The 26,838-nt window shown below is 40.3% G+C and overlaps 3 protein-coding genes and 3 long non-coding RNA genes across 7 annotated transcripts in view; 4 read left to right on the top strand and 2 right to left on the bottom strand.

Moving 5' to 3' along the window:
• dnajc6 (DnaJ (Hsp40) homolog, subfamily C, member 6) overlaps positions 1–1,828 on the bottom strand; it is a 35,111-nt gene extending 33,283 nt beyond the window's left edge. The window contains 1 exon segment of the mRNA XM_040013546.1: positions 1,606–1,828. Coding sequence (XP_039869480.1) covers positions 1,606–1,804 — 199 coding nt within the window. The 5' untranslated portion in view covers positions 1,805–1,828.
• A 272-nt stretch (positions 1,829–2,100) lies between these two features.
• Positions 2,101–3,497, top strand: LOC120722539. The gene is made up of 2 exons (XR_005693509.1): positions 2,101–2,214; positions 3,069–3,497. It is a non-coding gene; the product is annotated as an uncharacterized LOC120722539 (long non-coding RNA).
• Positions 3,498–7,644: 4,147 nt separating this feature from the next.
• LOC120722540 lies at positions 7,645–9,099 on the top strand. Its single transcript, XR_005693510.1, has 2 exons — positions 7,645–7,692; positions 7,806–9,099. It is a non-coding gene; the product is annotated as an uncharacterized LOC120722540 (long non-coding RNA).
• ak4 (adenylate kinase 4) lies at positions 8,318–15,297 on the bottom strand. Its single transcript, XM_040013548.1, has 5 exons — positions 14,854–15,297; positions 14,052–14,171; positions 11,772–11,944; positions 10,896–11,014; positions 8,318–10,317 (listed from the first exon to the last, which is right to left on the bottom strand). The coding sequence occupies exons 1-5, from the start codon at positions 14,993–14,995 to the stop codon at positions 10,191–10,193; spliced, it is 681 nt and encodes a 226-aa protein (XP_039869482.1). The 5' UTR covers positions 14,996–15,297; the 3' UTR covers positions 8,318–10,190.
• A 197-nt stretch (positions 15,298–15,494) lies between these two features.
• Positions 15,495–18,459, top strand: LOC120722541. Its single transcript, XR_005693511.1, has 2 exons — positions 15,495–16,428; positions 17,077–18,459. It is a non-coding gene; the product is annotated as an uncharacterized LOC120722541 (long non-coding RNA).
• Positions 18,460–23,850: 5,391 nt separating this feature from the next.
• Positions 23,851–26,838, top strand: part of jak1 (Janus kinase 1) — a 30,154-nt gene continuing 27,166 nt past the window's right edge. The window contains exon 1 of one of the 2 annotated variants that reach the window (XM_040013545.1): positions 23,851–24,114. The gene's annotated coding sequence lies outside the window, so the exon portion shown is untranslated. Of the gene's footprint in view, positions 24,119–26,838 lie in introns of both variants that reach the window. The other variant, XM_040013544.1, reaches the window with a different exon arrangement.

The following is a 26,838-nucleotide window of genomic DNA, read 5'->3' as shown; positions in this document are numbered from 1 at the left end:
TGTGAGAAAGATCAATAGCTTGTTTGGATGTGGTTCCCTCCTCCTAGAGTGCCAACCTTTACCCCTCCGCATCCAGCATTGTGGGGAAAAAACAGATGGATACATAGACACACACATGCACACACAAGCAGATCAAAAAGGTTGTCTGTACACACTGGCCAGGCAGACATCTGACACAGGAGTGCCCCCGCACACCCACCCCATTCCCCACCCACAATCCCCTTTCCTTACCCCTCCTCATCCAGCTTCTTTTGTTTCACACAAATGTTCATCTCTGGAGACTGGCTGACTCCACAGAGTACTGCAGTGTGGTGAACACACATTCTACAAACAGGCCTCACAATCTAGATACGCCTATCAGCCTTATGTTATTTATTTATTTTGCATATGTTTTAATTGTTGTTGTTATTCTGTAATATAGGTATTAATAACTGCGGTGCTAATATTTTTGGATAACTGTGTCGTCATTTCAATTTTTTAAAACTGGAAATTATTTTTAAGTTTGAGTTGGTTGTTCACACTTGACATGTTCAAATTATTACTTTTATACATTTATAAGAGAAGGAAGCCTGATCAGCATTCATATTCACATTCATCACATGACTCTATATAGAGGTCCATAGGATGTTATGCTAATGCTTTGCTATTATTAAAAGTGGCAGAGTGCATGGAAAGAGCCAAATGTCTGGCATGTGACAAAAATTTATATTTGTATCATGAGCCAGGTATTTGGCTCTTATCATGGAGTCTGCTATTTTAGGAATAGTAAGTATGGAAGGAGCACAGGCAACAGAAACTATCCCAAAACTATACCACCCTATAGGACTTATTTTTAAACAAAGAACTGAATCTGTCAAAACCAATGAATTCAAACAGCTGGATTAAATTACAGCACTTTGGTGGATTGGAGTACTAACATCCACGGGGTTTTTGTTTTTCTTATAGATCAGATATGTGGGGCTTATAATCTGCCATCAACAACTACCAGATTAAAACCTAAACAGAGAGGATTTGTGCTTCTACCGCCCCAAACTAAACAAGATTTATCCTCTTAACTGTTGACATATGATATTTCCGCTACAGTTACGGTAGAATTTTGGTCTTAAAGCCCATGTGCAAAGTAAATAAACCATGAAATATGGTCTACGTAGCAGATAGCACCCAAATATAGCAATAAAATTACTTTGCATAGACTTTTCCCGTAATTTTAATAGAAAAAAATTGATAAGTGTTTAAAAAATTCAGAACACATTTTTGGATACAGTAAACATCTGCATCTATAGAAGCCTGTTTGAAGTTGATAGGGACAGATAGGTCATGCAAGAAGAGTGAGGCGTATTTACAAATTCATATATGACATATATGTTTACATCTATTTTACAGTACCAGCTCAGTACAGTCTCTTAGGTGGGGTCTGGGATTTTAGGATTCCCCTGTAGGCTACTTTCACTTATGTTAGCCATTATGTTGTCCACTGCTACCAAGACAATTACAGGCCGCGGTAACACTCAGTAAAGTCAAAACACCTTCATTAAAGCCCTTTCCGCGTCCACGAAGGCTCCAAACGCCATTCGTAAAGCAGCCGGAGGCGGTAGGGGCTCTTACCTGAGCTGTCCATGGTGCTGCAGTCCTCCTCTCTCAGCGGGCCCGCCTTCGGTCCGAGGGTGGCCGCTATGGAGCCTCCAAGTGTGCCGCCGCTGCTCCCTCTGCCGATGCTGAAGCTATCCCCTCCGCTATCGACCAGCTGCAAAGATTCATATCCATCGTAACTGCTCTTTTTCTTGTAGGCCCCCAGCAAGCTCATACCCAAAGGAAACAAAAGAAGGGAAATTAAACACAAAAGAACCCCAGAAGACGTAGAAAGCGACGCCGTCACCGCCGCTGCTGCCCGAGCTGCTACTGCTGCTAGTGCCTCCTCTGCTGCTGCTGCTGGGTGCACCACATGTCCGGGGATGAGAGGGTGGCCGCTCTCCTCTGTTTGTGATAGAAAACCGGGTGGTCTCTCTCTCTCTTTCTCTCTCCCTCTCTCTCTCTCCTCTATTGCGTCCTCCTTTTCTCAGCAGCGCATTCTACTACGACGATTGTGCTACTGCTGTAGTCCCCGACTGAGTACAAGGGAAATCCACCCCAACTCACTCACAGTCGTCCTGCGTTAAAGCTGCACTCACACTCTCTAATAGGCTGGTTGAGACTAGAAGCATTCGTTTAAATCTGGTAAGTAATATCCCAAATCTTTCACTTGTTATATCATTAATGCAAAATATTAGGGCAATTGTAAAGAACTGCACTTACTTCCAGTGTTTATGCTGGATTAAATCATATTAAATGTCCCAAAATAGTTCAAAATGCATGTCACGGTTTAACAGAGTCCATGTCTTTAAGTGACTTGTTTTGGTCAAAACTAATAAAGAACCCAAAGGTATTAAAATTTACAATAAGACAGCAAAATATGGACTTAAAATGGACTCACATAATCAACAGATGATTTGAACAGTGGCTTCTTTTCTCCCAGTAAATCAGTTCATTTTTTAAGTGATGAAGGGTACTAAACTGTTGGATTTCTACACTCGAGTCAAATGATGAATCGTGCTTGCAATGACATGTGCATAGTAGAGGCAGAGATTTGAATGGTCTGAGGTGTGTGTGTAGATGAATTATTGATTTAAATGATAATGCTCCCAGTGTTGCAATTGAACACCTGAATTTATTTAGAGCTGCTTTTGTTTGTGTAAATAAGGTCCAGATTAGAAGTCTGGGACCGTAACTGAGAAGAGTTTTCATTTGACTCCTGCACTAAAAATGAACAAGGACTCCTGGCTCTGTCAGAATGAATAAGAGCAGGGGCACAATAGTGCCATGCTTTGCCACAAAAAGGAAACTCTTCCTCATAAAGATTTTCTTTTTTTTCTTTTTTCTTTTCTTTTTTTGGACCAACTTGGATTTTAATAGCCATTAAAATTAGGCAGATTTGTCTCTTAGCTCCAAATTTGTCCGTTTCATTTTTGTGTTATGACCCCAAGTCTGTGTAGGACAAAGCACTGACCAGTGATGGCATGCTTCCTTCCTAGGCCTTGTCCCCTGGCAACAAAAACCATGCATGGTTCTGAAAAGAGGACATGAGCCTGGGAAACCCTTTTAGGAAAACAGACGGGAGCTCAAAGCACAGCGGGAACGGAATGTCCAAAAGGGAAGAATGATACCCCGGCCATAACCGGATGCAACGTGCTGCTCCTGCATTGTTGCAAAGGAGCTTCCAGTCTAGTTCCGAACCATGCCTTCCAGTATTTAGCCAGTGATGCCCTGCATGTTGAGCACACAGCAAGCAGGTGCAGTATGAGCTCTTTGCTTTGTCATTACACATGAACTTAAATACATATTTGTAGCATGTAATGTGCTTTAATTCATCTTGTTGTGTTTGTCTTTTTGTCTGTTCTGTATTCAGATCTGTATTTTATAATATATAATATAATCTGTAAAAAAGTGTTCTGGCTTTTTTTTTTTTTTTAAAAACTCACTTAAATTCAAATTTTAAACTGATTATATATATGTGTATGTGTGTGTGTATGTACATGTTTAGACACCTTTGTGAGGACAGACAAATGACATGCTACTATATTTGTGGGGACCAACATTCACTTATGGGGACTAAATGTCCGTTCCCACGATTTTGAAGGCATTTTTCAGACTCTAAATTTGGTTTTAATGTCAAGGTTACAATTAGGCAAAAAATTATGACCACCTCCCTAATAGTATGTTGGTCCCCCTTTCCTGCCAAAACAGCCCTGACCCGTTGACTCCACTAGACCGCTGAAGGTGTGGTATCTGGCTCCCAGATGTTAGCAACAGATCCTTTAAGCCCAATAAGTTGTGACAAGGGGCTTCCATTGATTGAACTTGTTTGTCCAGCACATCCCAAAGATGCTCGACTGGATTGAGATCTGGGGAATTTGGAGGCCAACTCAACACCTCAAATTCCTCAAACCATTCCTGAGATATTTTTTACTTTGTGGGAAGGTCTTCTTCCCATAGTGCATCCTGGTGCCAGGTGTTCCCCAGGTAAGCAGCAAGCACAAACCCAGCCATCTACATGATGTAATAGAAAATATGATTCATAAGACCAGACCACTTTCTTCCATTTCTCTGTGGTCCAGTTCTGTGTCCATTGTACAGTGACGTACAGGGGTCAGCATGGGTACCCTGATTGGTCTGCAGCTATGCAGCCCCTTACGCAACAAACTGTGATGCACTGAGTACTCTGACACTAAAGTGAGCTACAGTAGCTCATCTATTGAATACATGGGCCAACCTTTTTGCTGTGAGGTGACAGTGCTAACCACCGCACCACCATACACCTCTTATATTGTTGTCCATTAAATTTTAAATGACATGGGAGAAGCCGCTATTATGACCTTCTGGGAATTCATTTCTATTTCCACTGTACTGCTATATGGCAACTGCTGTAACGTGAAAAGAAGCTGTATCACAGTTTATAATGGTTTTACCATTACCCTCAAAGGTAGTTTGAAGATTAATCATTATCCCTATAACAGTTAAAGCAGAATCCAGGAATCTGCTGCATCAGCTGCACGACTCTGCTGATAAATCAGGTAGCAGACCTGAATCAACTGCTGAGCCGCTGTTGCATCAGTTCTTACATGTCTGAGTAAATATTGTCGCTGCTGGAGTGTGCATTGCTGTAGCTTTCATCAGCACTGTCATGAAAATCTACAGAATGATGCTGCCTGTTTATCTGACTTTCTCTTCACTTAACCATAAAAAGCCTTAAAGCCCTTGTGCACACAATTTATGCCATAATGAAACCATTTACGCCTGTTTGCATTAAACAAGTCATCCTCTAAATCCTGTGGGGTGACTATAACATCCTGGTGCGAAAGGTGAGGCAGTGGTTAAACATCAATCCACGCCAAGTCCTGTAATCCGCTCACGTGGTGTGCGTGACGTTTGGTGATGTAAAGGTACGCTATTGGATCAAAACAGAGGAGCCTTCCTCTCAACAAGAGCGAGCCCTCGGTGATAAATATGGTGCATGTGATGGAAAATACATAGCACCCTTTCCTCCTACAGCATTATTTAACATCGGTGCTCTGACTAAACTGTTTCTGTTTCTTGAAATTTGTCCTGCGAGACTGAATTGAGGACGGGACATACAGGATGTGCTTTTAACTGATTTCCTGAAATGCACTTATGGTCGAAATCACCTGCCAATAGAAAAATCTAAATACTACTAAAAAAGAAAAGTGCCAGTCCTCGTGACGTGAGCCAGTCACCTCAGGTCGATGCCACTACGAGCAAAGTAACAATAGCTGTGATTTTCTTGCAGAAGGGACACGATGTCTTATATGCAAAGGGGGAGGGAAAAATCGTTGCCCCTGACAGAAATAACCCAAATGATGTCATTCATCCTAATCGTGAGCGCATCTTGCAAAATATAGGCCAACTGCACAGAAATAAGTGTATTTTAATTTGTTTAACTCTAATCAATCCTTCTCTTATGCTAACTGGGAGGAAACATTTCTCCTTGGAAGCGAAATCTGTCCAGCAGGGATGAACTGTCAGGGAAGTGGCCACAATCTCCGGAGGTAGATATTATGTAACATCCACACACGGATCGTGATGCTCTCCGCTTCTCTTCCTGCTTTGAGGCCACAGCAGAACCCGAGACGATAAATTGTAATTCTCATAAACTCAATCAAAGAGTGCGAATAGAAAATCCAGCAGATGACTTTACCTTTCTGAGCGCCTTCTACCATCCTCCCGGGAGCGCCGTCTTGTGCCGAGGTGGTGATGCGCTTTGCGCTCTGCTCACAGACACCGACCTTTGATTTGTCATTCGCTGCCAGTCAAAGGTCAGTACGTTAAAAACGCCCTGTGAGACCTGCTGTCATGTAACAACTCCCCGGTAACTCCAGGTTAACCCGTAAAAATGACAGAAACAACAGGAGGCTACGTCATCATCATATAATCACATTTTGGAACATGATCAACAAACAAAGTCCCGCGATGGCGATTGGTAGATCTGTAGAAGATGTGGATGAGTTAAAGACGAGGCGGTGGTGGGAGCGTGGATGTTCGTGAATTTGTACAGTAGAAACTGCGCCGCTCAGCGCAACCTGCCTGAACTGAAGGGGGAAAACCCGGAGTGGACTGCACGGAGAAGCGAAGAGCAAGGACAATGTTTCCGTACCACACAAAGACGCGTTCAATAATTGTAAAAATCTGCACTGTAAAAATCTGCACTGGTGACCGTAAATTCATAAAGCAGATTAAAAAAAAAAAAAAAAAAGCCCGCAATAGTCACGAGTCAGCTAAACGACACTAAAATGCAAGACATGCTTCAGATTTGGCACACATTGCAATCAGTGGCGGTCCTAGCCTGTTTGGCGCCCTGGGTGAACACACCCTCTGGCGCCCCCCCCCCCCCTCCCCCACCACCACGTACTCTCTCTCACACATACACACACACACACACACACACATTAAGGATTGTCTATTGACATAAAACTGTTGAATTTCACCAGAGAAACATACACACACACACATATGAAGAGAGAGAGAGGCATAGTATGCAAACGGCTACCAAACAGCCATCATAATTCGTCATACAATGAGAACAGGACAAATCAACAATTGACAATGACTAATTAATATTAAAATCTGTAACATAATGTATTGTTCGGAGTTTAGTCTGTTACTGTTGCTATTTTTACCATTTCTTCTTGGAGCAACTGTAACCCACATAATTTCCTTAGGCATTAATAAAGTATTCTGATTCTATTTGTTTCAGGATGACCTGCCATTATCCAATGACACGTCTGCTTACCTGCATCTCCTCCTCCTCTTCTTTTCTATTTTTTCTAAACTGAGCACCTGATGGCTTTCAACTTTTCTTGTCCATCTTCCATTGGTTTTAATTTTGCACTCCAGTATGAACACCCATCCCCCAACCCGAGGATCACCACAACATAATCTAACACACCTACACCTTAGTTCACAGATTCACTTTGTCTAAGGTGTATTTCTGGGATTTCACACAACCCAGGATTCAAATCATGAATACATAATGGGCTTGGATTTACATCATTATGAATGAAATGTGCTACTTGGAAGCAGCCGGCCCCCCTCCCCTTTCGACGGGTTGTATGTGAGACTTTAAATCATCAAACTGTAAAATATAAATTTTAAATTGTTATTGATCCCTTTATCCCCAGTCCTAAAGTGCATATTTATTTTCTTACTCTTCTTATATATATTGTTTGTTTACTTGCACTGCTGTAACTGGAGCCTCGTCGTCTCGTCTCTCTGGATTGTATGTAGCGGAGTTGACAATAAAGTTTTACTTTGACTTCAGCAGCAAGCAGGCGCACAGAGGGCTCTCGCGCTCACTTTTCGCGTACAGAATTTCGAAAAAACATCGGTGCAAATTATAAGTCTGCATCATAATGTCTGGTGTTTTCGTGTTTGTTGGTTTATTTTTATTTTGCGAGTTGGTTATTAGATGCTGCTCCAGCCAGCCAGAGAATCCCCCGCCGCCCCGCCCTCTCCTCCCTCCCTCCTCCCAAGCAGCAGGCGCTCGACGGAGGGCGCCCTTACTCCCAGCAAACGGGCGATAGAAAATCGATCGGTGCCTATGCCATTCCCAGTATGCGCTGGCATGACGTCGGGGCAGCATGAGTACGAGCAATTTTTATTTTTAATTTTTTTTTTATTTTTTGCCGATGCCCACGATGCCGCCCCGGGCAATAATAATAATAATAATAATAATCCTCGTGTTTGGTTTGTTGCAGGTGAGAACATTGTTCATCATCCAAATCTGAATCAGGTGTTCACAGTCGACCCTGCTGCGCCTCCCGTCGAAGGTAAACACAGCAGATGAGACGGTAATCCGCGACGGTGGAGAAGGCCTTTCACCCAAGCTCTAATTCACGTGGGGTTGATTCACAGATCAGAGAGGATTAGACACGATGGGAGGACAGAGATAGTATTCCTAAGCATGCTCGTGTGGTTTCAGTGTGTGTTAGCGTTGGTCTTTTAAATATGCCCTGCAGCTGGCAGATTTTGGCGTTTTGCTTTCCTCAGAGGATTTGAGAGATACAAGATTCACACATTTATATTTTCTAGAAATAAAGACAGACAAGAAGGAAGAGAGACTGCCATAGTATAGACAGAAGCGTGCACTGTATTTAAGTCCTAGGAGTAGCTATTGCATAAGTTGTTGTGGTCACACAGCCCTCTTTATTAAGTAGAGAAACCGTTTAAAGAACGCACTGTACACACAAGGTGTGTGTTTGTACACCCATTATTGTCATTCATTTAATTATCTCCTAGGTCTGTTACACAATATTGCATGATCTTAAGAAACGTATCTAGTTGTGCACAAGTGCATGTTGCTAAGCAAGTACTGGCTTAATCGCAGAGAATAACAATGAAAGCTGACTGAATGAATGAAAGCTGGAAAAACAGAGTTAACATGCCTAACATGTTTTGACAACACTTTATGAACACAGGGCAAAAACCCATTGCCACATCCATTCATTTAAGAAGCATTCAGTCCTACACAGCACAATGTAAACCCACTTCCCTCTAAGAGTCTGGATTTGTCCTACATTAGCAAACATGTATCAATTTATTTTGCTCCTTCCCCAGGCTCTGTTGCACTCTCATGTTTACTTCCTCTTTGGTCTTCTGGTTACAATATGAGAGTCAACTCATAGTACTTTTAAATCAAATGTACAACATACCCATACAATCAAAACACAGATAATGGAAGAAAAAAAAACTCATTACAAACCTGGGATGTAAAACAAAGAGAAGCTCATGGGAAATGTGCTGCAGTGAATAAAACAGATGCTAATTTACATACAAGTTTTTAAAATGGTTGGACAGCACTAACAGAGCTACATCAAATATTTTAGAAACGTATTTGATGATGGATGTGTTTTAGTTATTAGTGTGGCTAAATTACTGTCTTTAGTCATCATTTCATAAGCTATTCTGTTTTGTGAATAATCACTGCGACTTTCAAACAATCACATGAAACAAAAAAAGCTACAAAGCAAAGTCTGCAAAGACCTACTACATTTTGTTCACCCTGCAGCACTGATTTATACATTCAAACAATCCAGACATGAGAACATCTTTGCATCTATGACCATATCAGAATCATAAAAGTATTTAGCTGAACAATCACTGCAAAATCATTGCAGCATACCAAAAATATCACATTTTGGTGATCAGAATCTCAAGGCAACCTTATGGTATGTTTTAAGGAATGTAACAATACTGAAGGCACTGATCTTCATCCCAGTGCCGCTGAGTCACTGTACGGGATTCTTGTACAAGTCCAAAGATGACTGCAGACCAAAGTTAACAGCATTTCAGCAAAAAAGATTAGCAGTTTTTTACAGCTTGCACTGTCTGTGTAACTGATGGCTATAGTGTACAATCACAAATACATTTAAATGAAAAACAGTTCTGTATGTAACAGATGACTTTGCATGTAGCACACAGGCTTTAACAGGTTTCTAGTGTATAAGAAAAAAAATTACTCAAATGATGTTTTCATATAAGGGGCGATGATGAACATTACTATTGCTCAGTTAAGGCAATGGCATGAGAATATTTACTCTTCGTGTGTGTTTTCTAGGCAATAATGTGATGATATTTTATGCTGTGATTTATATTTAAAAAACTGTAAGTGTTTTTAATCATGTGAGTATTATTTTCCCCCATCGTTTTTTGGTTTTACTATAAAATAAATCAGACGTTAGTGTTTACTTTTTCCATATCGGCTCATTCAGTGGTTGGATCGGAGCAACTGAAGATCAAAATTCATGTGTGATAAACTGATTAATGAAAGTGTTGTGCAGAATTTGGATGTTTAAGCATTTTGGTTTTTAGCAGGCTTGAACGATCTTGAATGTTTTACTGTCAGGATTCTGAATCTGAATTTGTCACAATCTTCATTCTATAAGTCTTTGAAAATTTTCATACAATCTTTCGTTTGGAAAACTGGACAGTCAATGAGAAACATGTGTGTCAGTGACCTGGTCCATTGTTCTAAAGTTCACTCTTAATGGCAAAACCGAAAGCTGACACCAGGCCAGTACATAAAGGCACCACTGCACTTCTTCCCCCCCTTCCCCTTGGTTTTTTGTTCATTCGGGGTAGACTCATGGTGTCTGAGCTTGGCAGGTATCTGATGGCTGTGTGTGCATCTTGGTGCTGAGGAGAGAATTGATATAAGGCCAAATCCGGTCTGTCTCTGTACCGGAAAATGAGTGCAGGATTCCTTGTGACCTGAGTGAAGAAATAGGAGAACTAATGAGAGGTTGTGGGTACAGTTCTTACATTATCTGGAGGCTGTACCACAAAATGGACAATTTAGAACAGATGCATCAAGTGTATTGACTTTTCTATTAGCTTATTTCCTACACTCCCCACATTTCAACTGAACTGACAATAATTTGAGAGTTGGGCGTGTCATGCTAACTGTGACTAATGCAAACTTGACAATGCAGAGATGAAGTAGGGTAATAAGAAGTCACTTATTTCTAGCTCTGTGACCAAACATTCACACACATGCAACTGTAATCTCCAAAAGTTGATTCTGTTCATCTGGACGTAGCGTTTTTAGTGGGAGAAACGTTTCAAGATGTCCAGATGAACAGAATCAACTTTTGGAGATTTACATACCTGGATGATTGAGCATGCATCAAGACATACATGTAATGTTCAAACCCAAGCTGTATTACTTGTATTAAATTATCATACTTTATATTTCCTCTAGAAGCTATTTAAATATGACTATGATTAAACAAATGTCAAAAATAACAAAATATAAAGTAAGATCAAATGAAGTGCAAGTATTTACTGACTTGTACAAATCAATTACGGGTTTTGCCACATCTTTGTAATGTCTCAGTCTGGCCATCAGAGCCTCCGGCTTGTCGTCATCGTGCTGAATCAGTGGCTCTCCTGTGATGTCATCCTTACCCTGAGGAAGGCAATGCAAGGTTACAACAACGCAGCAAAGGCAAACACAACACAAATCAGTGAAATGACATTTGCAAATGGGATTGAAGCACAGTACAATACACTAATTAGCAAACAACAGTGCATTTGCCTCCGCATGCTGCATTAAGTCCACAATATGCAGTCAACATGATACCCATATATTGATCTTAAGGAGCTTACTTTCAGGAATATTATAGTCGACATAAAATAAAAATATGGCAATCTGATTCCATTGTAATTAGTTCATGCTTACAATTTGCAGTTGTTTTAAGAACATTTTAACCATGAGAAATACTCCGTAAAAACAACAATATCATATTTGTGAATCGCTGGAGTCTTCATATCTTCACGTCACACCACTATGAGTCACACAATGTTAAATATTTCTATATTTAAGATAATGATAAGTCAGTTATATATAAGATAAGATAGTTGTAATTATGTGCTAACTGGGACTTTGGAAACTTAAAAAAAACTAAAGAAAACTAATCGCAAAGGTGTGGTGGTGGTGGTGGTGCGGGAGCGTGGCAACAATCCTCCCCCTCATCTGGTTTCATCCTTTCATTTTGGCAGGTTTCCACCCTGTAGAAGAAAGGCACTAAATCCCTAACAGCTTAAAAAAAACCCACAATGACACAAAACCCGTCGGGAAGAAACATCCACACAAAAAATAAAAACCTAAATTCCAAACTATTTCAAACTTTGTGGCTATGCTGCCACTTCCAGGCTGTTGGCACCTGCACTTGGGGAGGGTTGAAGCCCATGTTGTAGACTCTGCCGCTGGCTGGATGGATCCAGCGGTCGCTCAGTCTCTCCTTGAGAGTCTCATAGGGGATGTTTAGGCTGATAACCAAGTCTAGCTGATACAAATTGTTGAGGGCCAAAGCCTGTCCGAGTGTGCGGGGGAAACCTAGGCACAGTCAGGGAGAGGGAAGGGAAAACATGAGTCATCGAGTGGTCAACCAGGAAAAACCAATGTTACACACTGAGTCAGCTAAAAGACTAAAAAGTGAATGTGCACTTTTGAAGGTATGATCACAGCTCAGTCAATAGCATGAGTAAGAAACAGTGTACACGTGAAATATTCTGTTTTACAGTTTCAGATGCTGTTATTTCCTCTTGCTAATATCACCAGCTGGCAGAAGGTGTTTACAGTTTTCCTGTGGAATGGCTTGCAGTCATGATATTATATCAGGATTTTGCACTTGTGAATGAATGGGGTGAAAAAACCCCGAAGCTTTCAGTTACACGGCTTTTATCAAGCACCAGCAGAAATGACAAGCCAGCGCCTTTCATTCATGCTGCCAATGCCTGTGTCTAACTGCTGCACCTCCAATCACTATGCTTTCAAACTTCTAATGTTTGCAGACAACATGACCCTTATTGGGGCCATCTCAGGTGGGGATGAGTCTGCCTACAGGGGGGAACTGACAGTCTGACAGCCTGATGTAGAGACAACAACCTGGAACTAAACGGTGTCAAAGCAGTGGAGACAACTGTGGACTTCAGGAGGGGCTCAGCCCCTATTTTATGCTATGTTTTTGTTATGACACTTGCACATTAAAAATTTGTTTTGGGTGCTTTGATCTTTATCTGGAGACTTCTTCCTTTCTCTTTTTTTACTCAGAAACCACAAGCCAAGAAACCTACGGAACACAAGGAATCGATACAAAGTTTTTCAAGGAAGTACGATGGCAGAAGTCAAATCTACAAATGGATTCTGTATTTCTAGTTCTGTTGGCTATGACAATGGACCTTTTTTTTTACAGTTGACCTTAAATGTTACATTACACAGTGTCCCTGGTTTGTACCTTTCCTCTGTGTCCAAGAACTGACAGTTCTCGAACAGTCCTGTTCTTTTGTTTGGTTAATAATGCACCGTTAAAACTCTAACCACCAGGGTTAGAGCTGCCATGCCAGAGCCCACAAATGAATCACAGAAAAGCACTAAATCAAAGATTGCAACACAGAAAGAGACACAAAATACTGAAGACATGCCAAAGACTGGGAGTCTATAGTGCATGTATGTAGCTAGGTAAATGAAAGCATGACATGAACTTTGAATGGTAAAAACCAAATATCCAGTTGGCACCAGCAACACAGACTATCAAAGGCATGATAGAGGCATGATCGAGGAAATGCAGGCGTGTATGTCTGTCTGTGTGTGTGTAACCTTGATTTGCTTTCCCTCTTGCTCAATTATTTGTTTAGTGATCATGCTTCAAGGTTTGAATTGGTTTAACTAGCTTGTTTCGTCAATGTTTTGCATTTCTCTTGATGGCAGTGGCTAATATTCAACCTTGAAAAAGACACGGTAACCTGCAAAGTCAGCGCTTTATTCATGTAACAAGTTCCTCCAAAAGTATGAGTATCCTGTATAAAGACTGCTATTAATGACTGACTGATGAAAAGTATGTGATTATTAGCATATGATTAGAATATCATAAAAAAGTGATCTTTTTTTGGGGGGGGTGAAAGGTAATGGAACAATGCTATTGCCTGTAAAGGGGAAAGTGTTTTTTACATTTTATTTTACCAGTGAAGCGTGTACACACACTTGCAAAATCAGTACCTTAAAAGTCTGTGAAGGTTCTTAGTCATCCAGGTCATTGGACCATAAAACTTTATTACTCACACATGTAGAATAGTGAGGAGAGTATTTTTTTTAATCCCCTCAGATTTAAATAAAGCCAAAGCATATGACTCTTTGTGGTTAATTTTTGAAAATGCAGAAGTGTGTCTTTGCTTTCTTTCTTCTTTTTTCTCTCTCTAGCTTTCAGTGTCAGGATTTGAGGGGTGGCACCAAGTGGTGGCCAATCAGATTTGAAAGATAGCTGGCAGTTCCTAACACTGCCATGAGGCTGCATCATGAAAACATCCCTCCCAACCTCACTACAAACAATAAAGACAGAGTAGTGGGGCAGGGTGCTATATGTAAGTGTTAATTAAAAAGTAAAGCAAAGAAAAAAAAAGAAAGAAGCATTCACTGTAACAAAAAACAACCCAGTTCTTCTTACCATCCAGCAGCCAGCTGTGACCGCTCAGCTGTTCCAGTCTGGGCAGCATCAATCTGGTCATCACATGGTCAGGCACCAGCATGCTTCTCTCCACATAGGTCTTCACCAGCAAGCCTGCCTCTGATACACAACAGACAGGTGAAAACAGACAACGTGTGTCTGTTTGTGATTCCAGATTCTGAAGTTCTTAAACAAAACAGGACAGGGCTTGTTGTGTCAGTGTGGAGGTTTATTTATTTATTTATTTTCCTGAAACATGGCAGCAAGGTTTTCTTAAGGCACATGTGTTTTTACTTAAGCCCTCCATAGTGAACTAAACCTTATTGTCAGTGTGAGCTTGGCACATGCTGGGAATTAAACTGACTGTGCTTTTGTAGCCACAATGAGGAAGTGCAGAGAGACACATGCACGCAAAAACCAAAAAAAAAGAAAAGAAAAAAAGACAGAAAGAAACGGTTTTAGGCTGTTTGGAGAAACTGCTGGAGTTAGTGCTCTGGGTGAATTTGACTGAAATCAGATACAGTTGATAGTAACAATAAATGTCTTGCGCGGTGCAGTTTGGATAGAGGGCTCAAAGTTTACAGTGAAACAACTGTGGACACAAACAAATGCGCACAACTTCCTCCTGCAACCTTAGCAGGATTGGTATTTTTGCTATTTTTGCATTCGCGGGAGAAGGGGGATCGTGAATTTAAGATATGCAGCGAAGAAAATTAAGAGTTGCATCAACTTTTCCCTCTGCGCGCGGTTTCTTCCTGTTTACACCACAGTATTGCCGTTTGGGTTGCTGTGCATATCCTACCTGTTTTTGCAGCTATGCCCTCTCGTAGAAAATGACCACTGGACAGATACTGCAGGCCAAAACTTTGCGCAATCCTCTGGGATATCGTTCCTTTCCCTGATCCCGGTGGACCCATGATAGCAGCTCGGAATAACTTGGCCATATCTTAAAAGCTACTGTGAAAACAAAAACTCTAAGATGCTCAGATGTCACTTCTGCAGGTTGTGCGTCAGAGACAGAGATAGGCTCACCTTTTAATTAAATTCCTCATCAGTTGCAAGCATGAGCAATCAAATAGATCTAAGGTTAGGGCGGTTTAAAAAAAAAAAAAAAAACTCTGCCAATGTAAATTTCAGCCTATCTCTGGAGACTGTGGATCTTTACGCAGACAGAGCCCACTTTCTGCGCACAGTGGGACTATCCTGCTCTCAGACTCGGATCAAGTCGAAACACCCTTTTTTCTTCAGGCTCTCTTATGGATACGTTACGCTACGCCTTCGTCTTTAAGACTAGCGATTTGTCTGCAAATGAATGAGGGAGTCTCCAGAACGCCCTATTTTACTGCGCACATTCATCCAGAAAAAATGCGGATGGGAGAACGTCGCAGGGTAAACTGGTTACTGTAGTTTTCTTTAAATATACAGCCCACAAACATATGTAGACTAATGGGTCACTCTAAGACAGAGGGGGGAAAGTTTACATTAATTTTATTATTATATTTAACAACGGCATAGAAAAGAAATACTGCTGTTCTATCCATCCATCTATCTGCCAATCTATCATAGCCACGTGTTAAAATAATAATATTTACCTCACGTAGGCGGTACAAATACATCAAAATAAAATTTAAAAAAAAAACAAGGAAAAAAGGAAAAAGATTATTTAAAAAATAAAATAATTATTGTCGGTCTTAAAAAAAATAAAAATAAAAAGTGGGTTTATTTGTATTACACAGTTAATTGCTTCGCAGTGGGAAGGTCACTTTAAACCAATGGTGAGAGTTCTGCGTTAAAATCGTGCTCGTTACCCCGCTAATCATTAAAAGTAGTTGGTTATGCTTGGATTTCACCACTTGTTGACAGCATTTTCAGCCGATCGGAGCCTTTACAACGCCGCTTAATTTCTCACGCTTTCGCACTGCTGGCATGAGGCGCAGAAACAAGCAAACGAGACGCCGTCATTCCGCGAAACATTTGCGCACGGGTGGAATCTAGGGAGTACTTGTTGCGAGCCATACGGCGGAGGCAGCGTCCCGGAGCTGTCAAATACTGCGCACAACCTTGAGTCTTCAGTGGAATAACCAGACTAATCCATCAGACCAGCAGCTCAGAAGATTAACCTTTTTTTTCCCTTCCTTTTAATTTTATTCTATTTTATTATTTTTAATTTTTTCGCTTCGGAAAAGTAGTTTTTGTCCGCGAAACCGGAAACCTGATTTTAAAATCACGATCTTTTTTTCTCTCGCTTTTTTTGTCACATGGCTTTGGAGAATTCAATAACAACAAAAAATGGCGACAATCACGTTGCTCTGTGTGGTCTTGCTGCGTCATTAAAAATATTCATGTAAACACGGGGCGTTAAACAGGGGGATTGCAGGTAAGCGAGCTCGTTGTTCGTCACACGTTAAATGCGAGTTGGATGCAATTAAAAAGAAATGATTATATTTAGATTCCACAGCATGCTGATTGTTTTTGCCCAGAAAAGGGGTGTGTGTGCAACGCTGGGCGTTAACGTTTGGCTGCACAATATTCACTGCGAACGTTGCACTTATGTGTAAATATATATATATGTGTGTGTTTTTGCATCAAGTCGCTTTTTTCACGTGCATATTTACGCTAGTGAAAACAAGCGTGCATGTTTGCGTGACCTGACGTAAATAACAGTGTTGTTTCTCTTTGGCCAACTTTTAATTTTTTTTTCTTCTTTGAGGCGAGAAAGCAACGACAAGCTTCGACAGTGTTTATTCCTCTTTAGTTCGCTTTACTGTCTTTACTCCTGGCCTCCCTGCTGCCTTCACTGTTAGTGGGTTATAAGCCATTCCTCGACTATTTACATTAAGGGTTTACGCAATATGGACGCGCTTTCATCACAGGGACTGTGTTTATAGTCACTACCAACAGCAGACGTCGCTCCGAGCCTGACACCGCTGCTCTGTCTAGTTGTTACACATGTTGCTTTGCTGTCCACGTCTGACACGGCCATTTTTATTTATTTATGTATTTATCTATTTATTTTTGGCTATAGTGCCCCTGTGCAGTGGGGCTAATGGAGTTGTTTACATGAAGTACGGAGGGCGGGCAGACGACGAGGAGGAGGAGCAGCTACGGCCAGCGACGCGACCGGACTGCTCGAGAGGCTTCTCGCGCCGCGCGCGCGGGGGAGGGAGGGGGAAGGGGAGGAACCCGCGAGGAGAATCATAACAAGTCTGACATCACTCGGCCTTGTGCTGGTACGAATAGCCTATGTACAGTAGGCAGTTTGTGTCGAAGAAGTCATGGCGGGAAGGCGGTGAGGGAGTGCAGTGTTGTTGTTTCAAGATGGGAAACGTTAGCTAGCCTTTGTGTGTGGCAAATGGAAACAAAGATGAAAAACCCGAGTGGTTTTGTTTTGTTTTTTTATGTGGAACGAGGACTACGACTAACTAAGCGGATCAAACCGCATGCGCAGTCTTGTGCATGATTAATTGCCCCGCCCCCTTTTCAAGGCAGGTAAAACCCCTGTGAAAAAAAATCGTCTTTCCTTCTGAAAACCGCTTTTCACAGCTTTCCACCGAGGCACCCGTGACTCTCACTGTGCAGCTCTCATACCTGAGCAAGGAAAAAAGGGTGTAGAAACATTATTAGGATATAGCTTAATGCATAGCAGAGTCTGCCTTTTAAAAGCATCGATAAGTGAGGGGCATTAGTTTGATTGTGCAGGTGGTAAAAAACAAAAAAGCCTGAATAAACTGACACACTACTGTAGCATCATCTGGCTCTCAGATGGATTTCATACAGAAGACGCCTGGATGAGGAGGATCCTGTGACTGTAACTGTCAGCAACTTTACACATGGTCCAGATATTTGTTTCTCTTAAACATATAGGTTGTTTTGTTTGCTTTTCCCCCCTCCCTCTGTCTGACTTTATTATTTTACCAGTTTTCTCATGTTTAGAGAGCTGAAGACCTTTGGTGTAAAGGACACTTTATAAATATCACATGTTGTGTTACATGGTTGTTAGTGTGTAAATGAAAGGTTATTTCAAATGATTCATTTGTAAGCAAAAGAAATTTGCAAAACTTGCTTTGCATGAGGAGAAAACGAGCTGCAAAAAATGCAAATGGAATGTTATCTTTGCACCTGCTGACCTACAGCAAGGATTTTATTGGTGGATGACAAAGTGGAGTGAAGTCTTGGACTGCTAGATTTGACAGGCTGCCCTGGTTCAGTTATCACAGTGCTGATGCTGTCCCCATCGAAGGTACAGTACTGTGATAACTGAAGGATGGCTGCCAACTTGACACTAGTGCAGTGGTCAAAGTGGCACATTCGGCTAACGAGGCAGAAGAACCAAAGAGAAGGTGGACAAGTGTGGGTATGTAAACGGCATTTGTTGTGATATGCTGAGTAATAAAGTTTGTAAAGGATGTCCAAGTGTCTGTGTGTGTTTTCATTTCCAAAATAACATCCACAGGTTGAATCTAACAGCACATTTGTAACAGTGTTCAGCACTTCAGCAAAAAGCCACAGAGCCAAAATCTGTAGTTTAGGATCGTCCTCGCTGAGTTATTTTCCCCAGCAGTACAATATTTATAATCTATCTCAACTTTTCAAAGGTCAGTAAATATTTCATCTTTATATCTAACAACACAAAAGCAGTTGAGTTCAGATGGATGATTTTGGTTCTTTATAGGTTTTTTATCTCTTGCGTGAGAGCCGACTGAACATTATTATCAAATATTGAAAAGCACATTAGATAAGAATGCAAGCATCGTTGACCCAAACCAACTTCATTTGTTTTTTGTTTAGTTCTTTTATTTGTTAACAATTTGTGGCCCTTGTTCGTCATTGGCAGAATCAGCTCTGTTTTTTCTCATTGTTCTTCTGGGACAAAAGTAAAGGTAATCTTTACTTTTGAAGAAAAGAAAAATTTACAAAATTCAGAGGGCAGAACCATCCCAGGCGTGACGCAGTGAATTCCTTAGAAGCAAACAGACGCATTGTACTTACTTAACACACCCAAAACAAACGAATCCTGCAGTTTAGCCTTCTTCTGGAATTATAAGCACAAACTCAATTTATGGAGGTTCTCCTAACTATGACCATAAAGGTCTAATAAGCATTTAAAACACTGGAAGCATGAATGCCTCTTATTCATCACCATAATATGAACGAGCTTTGCATTGCTTGATCATTTGAGAGTGATTAAAAATAACAGCTCAAGTAGAAGAAGCTGTATTTGGTCCCGATCTGGAAACGTTGGTGGCAACTAGTTTCACATTGCTGCCAACAGGGGTCGCTACAGATCCATTTTTAGTAGTATTACTAGTATTATTATAGCGCTTTGTGGTGTGGTTGAAGCAGAAGCACACAAATGTTTCTGTGTTGTGTAATCCGTTTGTGAACCCTTATAAAGTAAAGAACTGCTGCTGAATTCCTCTGGACTAAAGCCGGGTTCACTTCTAGTGACTCATGGAAGACGTGAAATGACACGAAAGTGTGGGGTTTTGTTGTTGTTTTGTTTTTGCTCAGTCATCCAGTTTTGCTAATAGAGGGAGACTACTCCTTCCTTCCATTATACTGCGTGAATAACAACACAACGGCTTTGAGCGAGCATCCATTTTAGTACGAACTACCGAGTTGTTGTTTTGGTGACTCAGTTTGCGCACAGTTGCGCTGTAATCTGCGATCTATCGATGCCAGTTCGCTCCAAAAAATGAATCGCACTTCTTTTTTTTCGGAACATACTATTTTGAATAATGCAAGCACTGTTTGAGTCATGTCTGATAAACCGCGGGGTCACTCTGCACCTGTCCTTCGTATGTAAAGGGTACATGCTGCCGCTGAAGCTGCGGAAAGCCCCTGAAGAGTCATGATACTTATTTTGTTTTTCTCTCACGTTAACCTCAATCTGCTAAATCCCGCCTCGAGTCGCGTGTTTTTCTCACTCGGAGCTATACGTGCTGCATTGTGGCAAGGCTGTGTTTTGATAACAAAATACGCAACAACAAAAAAACCAAAAACAAAAAAAACATTTAAAGTCGCTTTCGAGACGAGGACAGCGTCTTCCCATGACCCTCCACCCAACACCATGAGGGAATTTCTCCTCATACTTCCTTTAATGTGTGGCAGTAATTGCGCTTGCTTGGATGTGCCGAGGGAATTCCCTCCCCTTCATATGAGCCACATACTTTAAAAAAGACGTCTTTCAGGAGCTTTCCTTTCTCCCTTTGTTGTTGCAGGAAGAAATGCTTTTCTTCTTCTTCTTTCTTCTTTTTATCAACTCTGATCCCCATCTCAGACAGTGTTGCATCAGTAGTTCAGGTAACTCACAGCTGATAACTGCTGCTGTGAAGCCAACTCTCACAGTTTCATTAATGTGAGAGGAAAAGGTCGAGATAAGCCTACTTTGGCTACGCTTTCTGCTGCTGCATTTTTAGCATTCATGTGCACTAGAGCAACATTTGATGTCCTGTAAATGCAATTGCATTCTAGCCACACAAGTGGAGCTTTGTGCTGTGAATAAACCATAAAAATATGTCTCCATAGGACAAACTATATCATTACTCGCTTAAACTCTCCTTATAGCTGCAAATGCATTTCTACATTTGTGTTTGTGAGTTCTAAACCCATTATAAATGCTACACAGAGGGGCTTAAAGTCAGTGTCTGTGTTTACAGGGACACTCGTGACAGTGCAGTTTAAAAATTCTGAAACACATATCAGTATCTGCACACAATCACCCAGCATTGCTGTTTGATCCTTTGTCTGCACTCAGCAGGGAAACTCCATTTTTCTCTGAGCGCTGATATCACCCAGAGACGATGACTCGCTGATTCTTAGCTCTAAGAAGACAGTTAGTCACACATTTCTGCACACTTCCTGGATTCTGTACCTTCCAAGGAAGCCTTTCTCACTAGTTACAATTGTAGGACACATGATTTTAGATGTAAACCATGTTTGAGTTACTCTTTGTGTAATCACAGAGCTGGCGCACATGCCGGCTGCCAGTCAGATGATTGCAGCTACACCTGAAGGAAAACAGATAAGGGGAAGTGCTTGCAAAGGGAATGAAGTGACATCCATAGCTTGCAGGTATTTCTTTGGTATGGGAATGCACAGACAGAGAGGCCGTGAACAAACCACAATCAAAAGAAAACAGCATTCGGCCCCTTGGTGTTAGTTACAAGAAAAAACTGGGATATTAACGCATGCAATATTCTGGAAACACAATCTGAAAATAGCGGTCTAGAAGAAAGTGCCACCTACAGAAAGGCAAAGATTGAATGATAAGCCTCGCCGTCTGTACCACAGCAGTTGGTGAACTTGTACTTTACATAGCTTACTGTACATCTCAGCTTTTCTGCTGAAGTCAGGATGTTCTCCAGTGCTCACATCAAGTTTCAGCTAAAGGTGACTAAACTCAAATATAGCTAATCACAAGCAATGCAGACGAGAAATCTGGCAATATGAGTAGCAGGAGTGATGGAAACTAAGCCTCTGACACATGCACTGAAAGTGGGCTTTACAGTGAAATGAATGAATTCAAGAGATCAGTGATTCTCAGAACGCCAAGCTTTTGGTTTTCTTTTTTCTATTTTCTTTGTTGTTGTTGAGGGATTTAACTCTAAAATGAACACTGAATGCTCATCATGGACCTTGAATCCAGGACTCAGTGAAGGGGATTGGGGCAGTCTCCTTATTGTGTTCTTAAGGGTTTTTATTATTATAGTGTTTGAACTTATAGTATTTAAGTTCAGAGTTGAACTGAGAATATTAAGGGGGTATAATAAAGTATTTTTGAGCAAAGTGTCATCAACTGAGTTATGAAATCAAAAACATCAGTGTTGATACACTTCTATTAATTCTCCTCCTCTTTGCCCTCCTCCTCCTCCTTCTTCTTTCAGCTGTTCCTGTAATGGCTGCCACAGCAGATTATCTGTCTCCATCTTAGCCTTCATCCTTTCATCACACCAACTGTTTGCATGTCCTCCTTCCATGTACATCCACGAATCTTCTCTGTGATGCCCTTTTCTTTAACTCCTGCCTGGCAAATCAATCTTCTCCACACCCCCAAATCATCTCAACCTTGCCTCTCTAACATCCTTATAATGTATTAATTTCTTATCCTGTCCATCCTGCTCACTCTGGGTAAAAATTTTAACATCTTCATCATTGCCACTGCCTCCAATCATTACATCACTGCAGGGTCCCACAACCATCTTGTAAACCTTCCTTTTTTTTTCTCTTGCTGCTATCCTTCTTTTTACATATCACCCAGCACTCATCTCCACTGGCTTCACCTCTCTTGTGCACTCTGTTCCTTTGAATAAATAAATAAATAAATAAATAAATAAATAATTTTTTATTTATATAGCACCTTTCAAGACAGAATCACAAAGTGCTGCACATAAGATTACAAGTCATAAAAAGATTTAAAAAGAGAAAATAAAACAGGCATAAAATTAACCAAAAGCAGTTTTAAAAAGGTAAGTTTTGAGTTGTTTTTTAAAAACAGCTACTGAGTCCACAGTTCTTAATGCTTGGGGGAGAGAGTTCCACAGTCTAGGGGCCACAGTGGCAAAAGCTCTATCACCCTTAGTCCTCCTCTTAGTGTTTTTTATAGCAAGTAAGCCCTGATCAGATGACCTCAAAGACCTGCTAGGGACATAGGGCTGTAGCAGATCAAAGATGTAGGCAGGTGCCAGTCCGTGCACAGCTCTGTAGGTCAAGACCAGGATCTTAAAATCAACTCTAAATTTAACAGGAAGCCAGTGTAACTGAGATAATAACGGTGTCACAATGGTCAACCTCAGTTATTTAATCTTATCCACCTTCACTTACACCACATCATGCATTTTCACTGTTACACCTGTCTCCTTCTCGTTCACTACATTTCACAAGTAAATACTTTATGTATTTACTCTGCTTCTATTTGTACTTTTGCCCCATTACGTGCTTAGATTTTTGTTTTATTAGAGACCAGCCAGAGTTTTTCGGGAAAAAAACACACTGTTGAATATCAAACCAGCGTTTTGATTGGCCCCTTAAAGGTGTGTCTCAGCTAAATGACCATTTTGGGGAATAATTAGTTAAAAGTCTACCTTATTATTTAAAAAAAGTGTGTGTGTGTGTGTGTGTGTGTGTGTGTGTGTGTGTGTGTGTGTATTTGTGTGTGAGTGTGTGTGTGTGTGTAGGGGGTGGGCACAGCTTTAGCTAGTTAGCTAGCTAGTTAGTTGTAGGTAGTTCCATCTGCTCTAATTGCTGGAGCACAGCAGTTACAAGTGATGAATAATGAGTTTGAATACTTTAATATATTTCCCAATCTTTCTTTTTTATATAAATCTTTGCTCATTCACTTAACCTATAAGAGGCTTTAAACGCATGGCTTGTAATGGACTAATTTTACAGTGTTGTATTGGTTCTTAGATGGAGAATCTAAATGCGTCTTCCATAGTTGTAAGCGGATAAGAAAGTGAATGAGTGAAAGCTGGGTTTTACTTTTGCATAGTCACTTACATTACTGACATTCCTTGGCATTTTTGCATCGAAGATATTAAATGCAGTTAATAAATACATCAGTTCATTGTTTAATTTTACTTGAGTTTTTTTTTTTCTTTCTGAATCATCATCATCAAGTCATTTAAGCTAAATCTGCGGCTGTAAGTAACCCACAATGCTCAGAAAGTGTGAATAACAGTTTAATTTATGTTTATCGCCGCTCAAGGACTTGTGTCGTCATCTCCAGTGAAAGGTCTCACAGCCAATCAGCTGCCGGCTTTTACCGCCAGCCACTGCGTCGTTTTCGGGAAGGGGACGTTTCTTGTCAGGAAGGGTTAGAGCTAGAGTCGAGGAAGGCTGTTTTGTCCACCGCCAGAAAATACGGTATACTAACGGGGGGAAACTGTGGAATTAACTTCGCACCGCTTTTCTTTCGGATATTTATACTTTTTTGGGACGTTTTGGAATTAATATACAACATCTGATACTCACGAAGCTTTTAGAGAAAGCGCACCGACTTGGTCGACGCGTCTAATGTACAAAACGAAACGGAAGTAACTTGCCAGCTGTCTGGCCAAGCTTGGTAGGTGAGTAAATAACCGTTTATTAAATATTTCCGTCGAACACAGAGCACGTCTTCTGGTCTGTTAAACACATCCTGTCGTTTATCATCATTCTCCGATGCTGCCAAGAGTAAAGATGTTGGCGTTGGGCTTTTCTTTGGCAATCTAAGTTAACTTACTAGCTAGCATGCTCACGTTAACCAACGTCAATGCACTTGATAGGAATGGCACCGCCTCCATTGTCCCTGTCACAATACAGGAAGATGGGTTAAACTATGATTATATTATTTAAACAATACAGAAGTACGGTGAAGGATGAGTAGGCTTAAGGAAAGCGAGGACGAATTATTAGCATATGTATTACACAATTTATGTAATCCGATTTACCGTAATATACAAAAAGAGTCTGGTTATGTTCCATTAAACATTTAACAACATGTCAAGGAAAATCGTGGATTAGATTGACATGGATACTCTGTGTTTTCGATTGTTATAAAGGATTTGGTAATAATGGTTAATCTCAGGATTTGTATCTGACAAAGTGGACCCAGAGGTGACTAACACTGAAAAAGCAGAATTACATAAAATGATTGGCTTCGGCATTTTTATGAATTGTATTCATTAGAAGAGAACAAACACATGTGGGATTAATTTTGTATCCTCCACATGAAATTAGTACACTAGAGTAGACTGATCAGTTTATTGGCTTTAAAAATCAAATCTACACGTTTTTTTAAAAAAAAAAAACGTTTCTTTTCTTTTTTTTATAGCAAAATGACAAAGCCACTAGTTTCATCTTTTCAAATGTGATTATTTCTGTTTTCCTGTTTGTGATTTATGCTACTGCCGTTGTTTTGTTGTTGTTGTTGTTTTTTTCATTGTTGTAAACAAGACATTTAGCTTGGATTCTGGGAACTCGTGATGGGTCTTTCCCACGATTTTTGACGTTTTGTATAACCCACACAGTAGACCAGACAATTAACTGACGCAAAAGCCTTTGGTCCAGTGACAGTAAGTGAAAATAAACGCCTGTTTCAGGCTGGAAATGTCACATTAAGTAAAATAAAGCCAAGCAGTGAAAGGTAAGTGGCTTTGAGGCTGACAGAGGTGGGCACATGTTTTTTTTGATCCACAGCACACAAAAAAACACATAACCAAAGAGGCAGAAAAAGGTTTCCGACGTTATCACAACTTCCTAAAATTTCATGTTGAACATTAATTAGAATATAGTTCCTAGAGCTTTTCCCCAGCTGTACTTTTGGTCGAAAATTTATTGATCTGATTGAACAAGCAGCAGATTTATCTGCAATGATAACCAAAAATGATGAATAGATTAGTGTAATTCAAAAAGATTATTGATGACATTTTTTAATGTGCACACATATGGAAACGTGATCACAGTTGAACTTTACTTTGATATTGTTGATCTCGGTATGCCCACCTTTTGGTATTCACCCTGATATTTGACATCAAAGAGCAAGTTATGATGACTTTTTCTCCTGATAGCTAAGTGGCACTTTTGATGGTAATGCTTGACCATATTTGAGTTTCTCTGTATTGTTATTTAAGTGAGACACTTATGGAACACATTATTGATACTTAATTAAAAATTGTTACAAAATGGTCCTTCCTTTTTTTTTCTTTTTGTTTTAAGTTTAGTTTCACTCATTACCTACTTCTTTTCTGTCTTATTATTAGTTTCTTCTGAAATCTTAAGTGCAGGTACTGTATGGTAAAGATTTAATTCTATTAATTCCATACTGATAAATGTTTAAAAAATGTGGTCTGGAATGTATTTTTTTCACCTTCTAAACTACATAACATAGGATTCAAAAATAATAACTAACCTATAATAAAAACAAAGTCTGTATCCCTTGCCATCCAATCACTTCGTCATGCTTCCATAAGTTAACAGAAAATAAAACGGAGCCAGGTTAATGAACAGTCTATGAAAATACTTTTATCTTTTGACTCATTGTGTTGTGGCTTAGACACAAGTCATATGATTATGACAAAAGTAACGGATTGAATGTGAATCATCTGAAACAGAAAGTAAAATTTAAGTCTTTCGTAGAATTGGGCACCACTTAAATGATCTTTTAATTGCTTGACTTTCCTTAGACCCTTATAATGGATTTAATACTGCTGTCAGAACCCAGTACTTCTTGGTCTTACAGCATTAATAATTAAACTGTAATTGAGCTATAGCTAAAAGTTGTTTATCAGTAGACCAATTATTTGTTAACTGATTAATCATTTGAGCTGATTATAAACCCATAATGAAATGGGTGAGGAGCTAAAAAGGATTTTTTTTACTGACAGGATAAACATAGGGGATCCCCAAAATAAGATGGATATTATTATCATTATTTTGAATTATGAAGCAAAGCTACTTTGTAGAGCCAACTGTAAACTGCAAATGAGCTGAATAGGTTCCCTTTAAAAAAAACTTGTCCAACTTGTCTTGGGCACCGAATGTACTTGACACTTGAATAGAATTCAACTGAAAAAGAAAGAAAAGGTATTGAGATGGTGAGAGAAACCACATCATCCGGTGGGGTGTGAGGCCCAGACTAGGGAAGGCAATTGTGTGGCCTGTGTACTCAGTCACAGGTAGGACCATTTGACTTCCTTTAGTTTGATTCTGATATAATAGGTTGGTTCCAGCAGTCTACTGGCAAGCACTGGTTTACAAAATTTGTCCCATGAAGGACTTTGGATTTTGGTCTTTGCAAACACTGACA

Source organism: Simochromis diagramma, unplaced genomic scaffold (genome assembly GCF_900408965.1).
Source record: "Simochromis diagramma unplaced genomic scaffold, fSimDia1.1 OVJJ01000649.1, whole genome shotgun sequence".
NCBI classification, from domain to species: Eukaryota; Metazoa; Chordata; class Actinopteri; order Cichliformes; family Cichlidae; genus Simochromis; species Simochromis diagramma.
This window is presented reverse-complemented; position numbering and strand designations above follow the sequence as displayed.

Excerpts from the sequence above, each read along its gene's own strand:
- ak4 (XM_040013548.1), bottom strand. The coding sequence starts at position 14,995 with ATGGCCAAGTTATTCCGAGCTGCTATCATGGGTCCACCGGGATCAGGG. Across the intron at positions 14,172-14,853 it reads GGGCATAGCTGCAAAAACAG|AGGCAGGCTTGCTGGTGAAG; the intron begins GTAGGATATGCA and ends GTTGTGTATCAG. Across the intron at positions 11,015-11,771 it reads TCAACCCTCCCCAAGTGCAG|GGTAAGGATGACATCACAGG; the intron begins GTGCCAACAGCC and ends TGCCTTCCTCAG.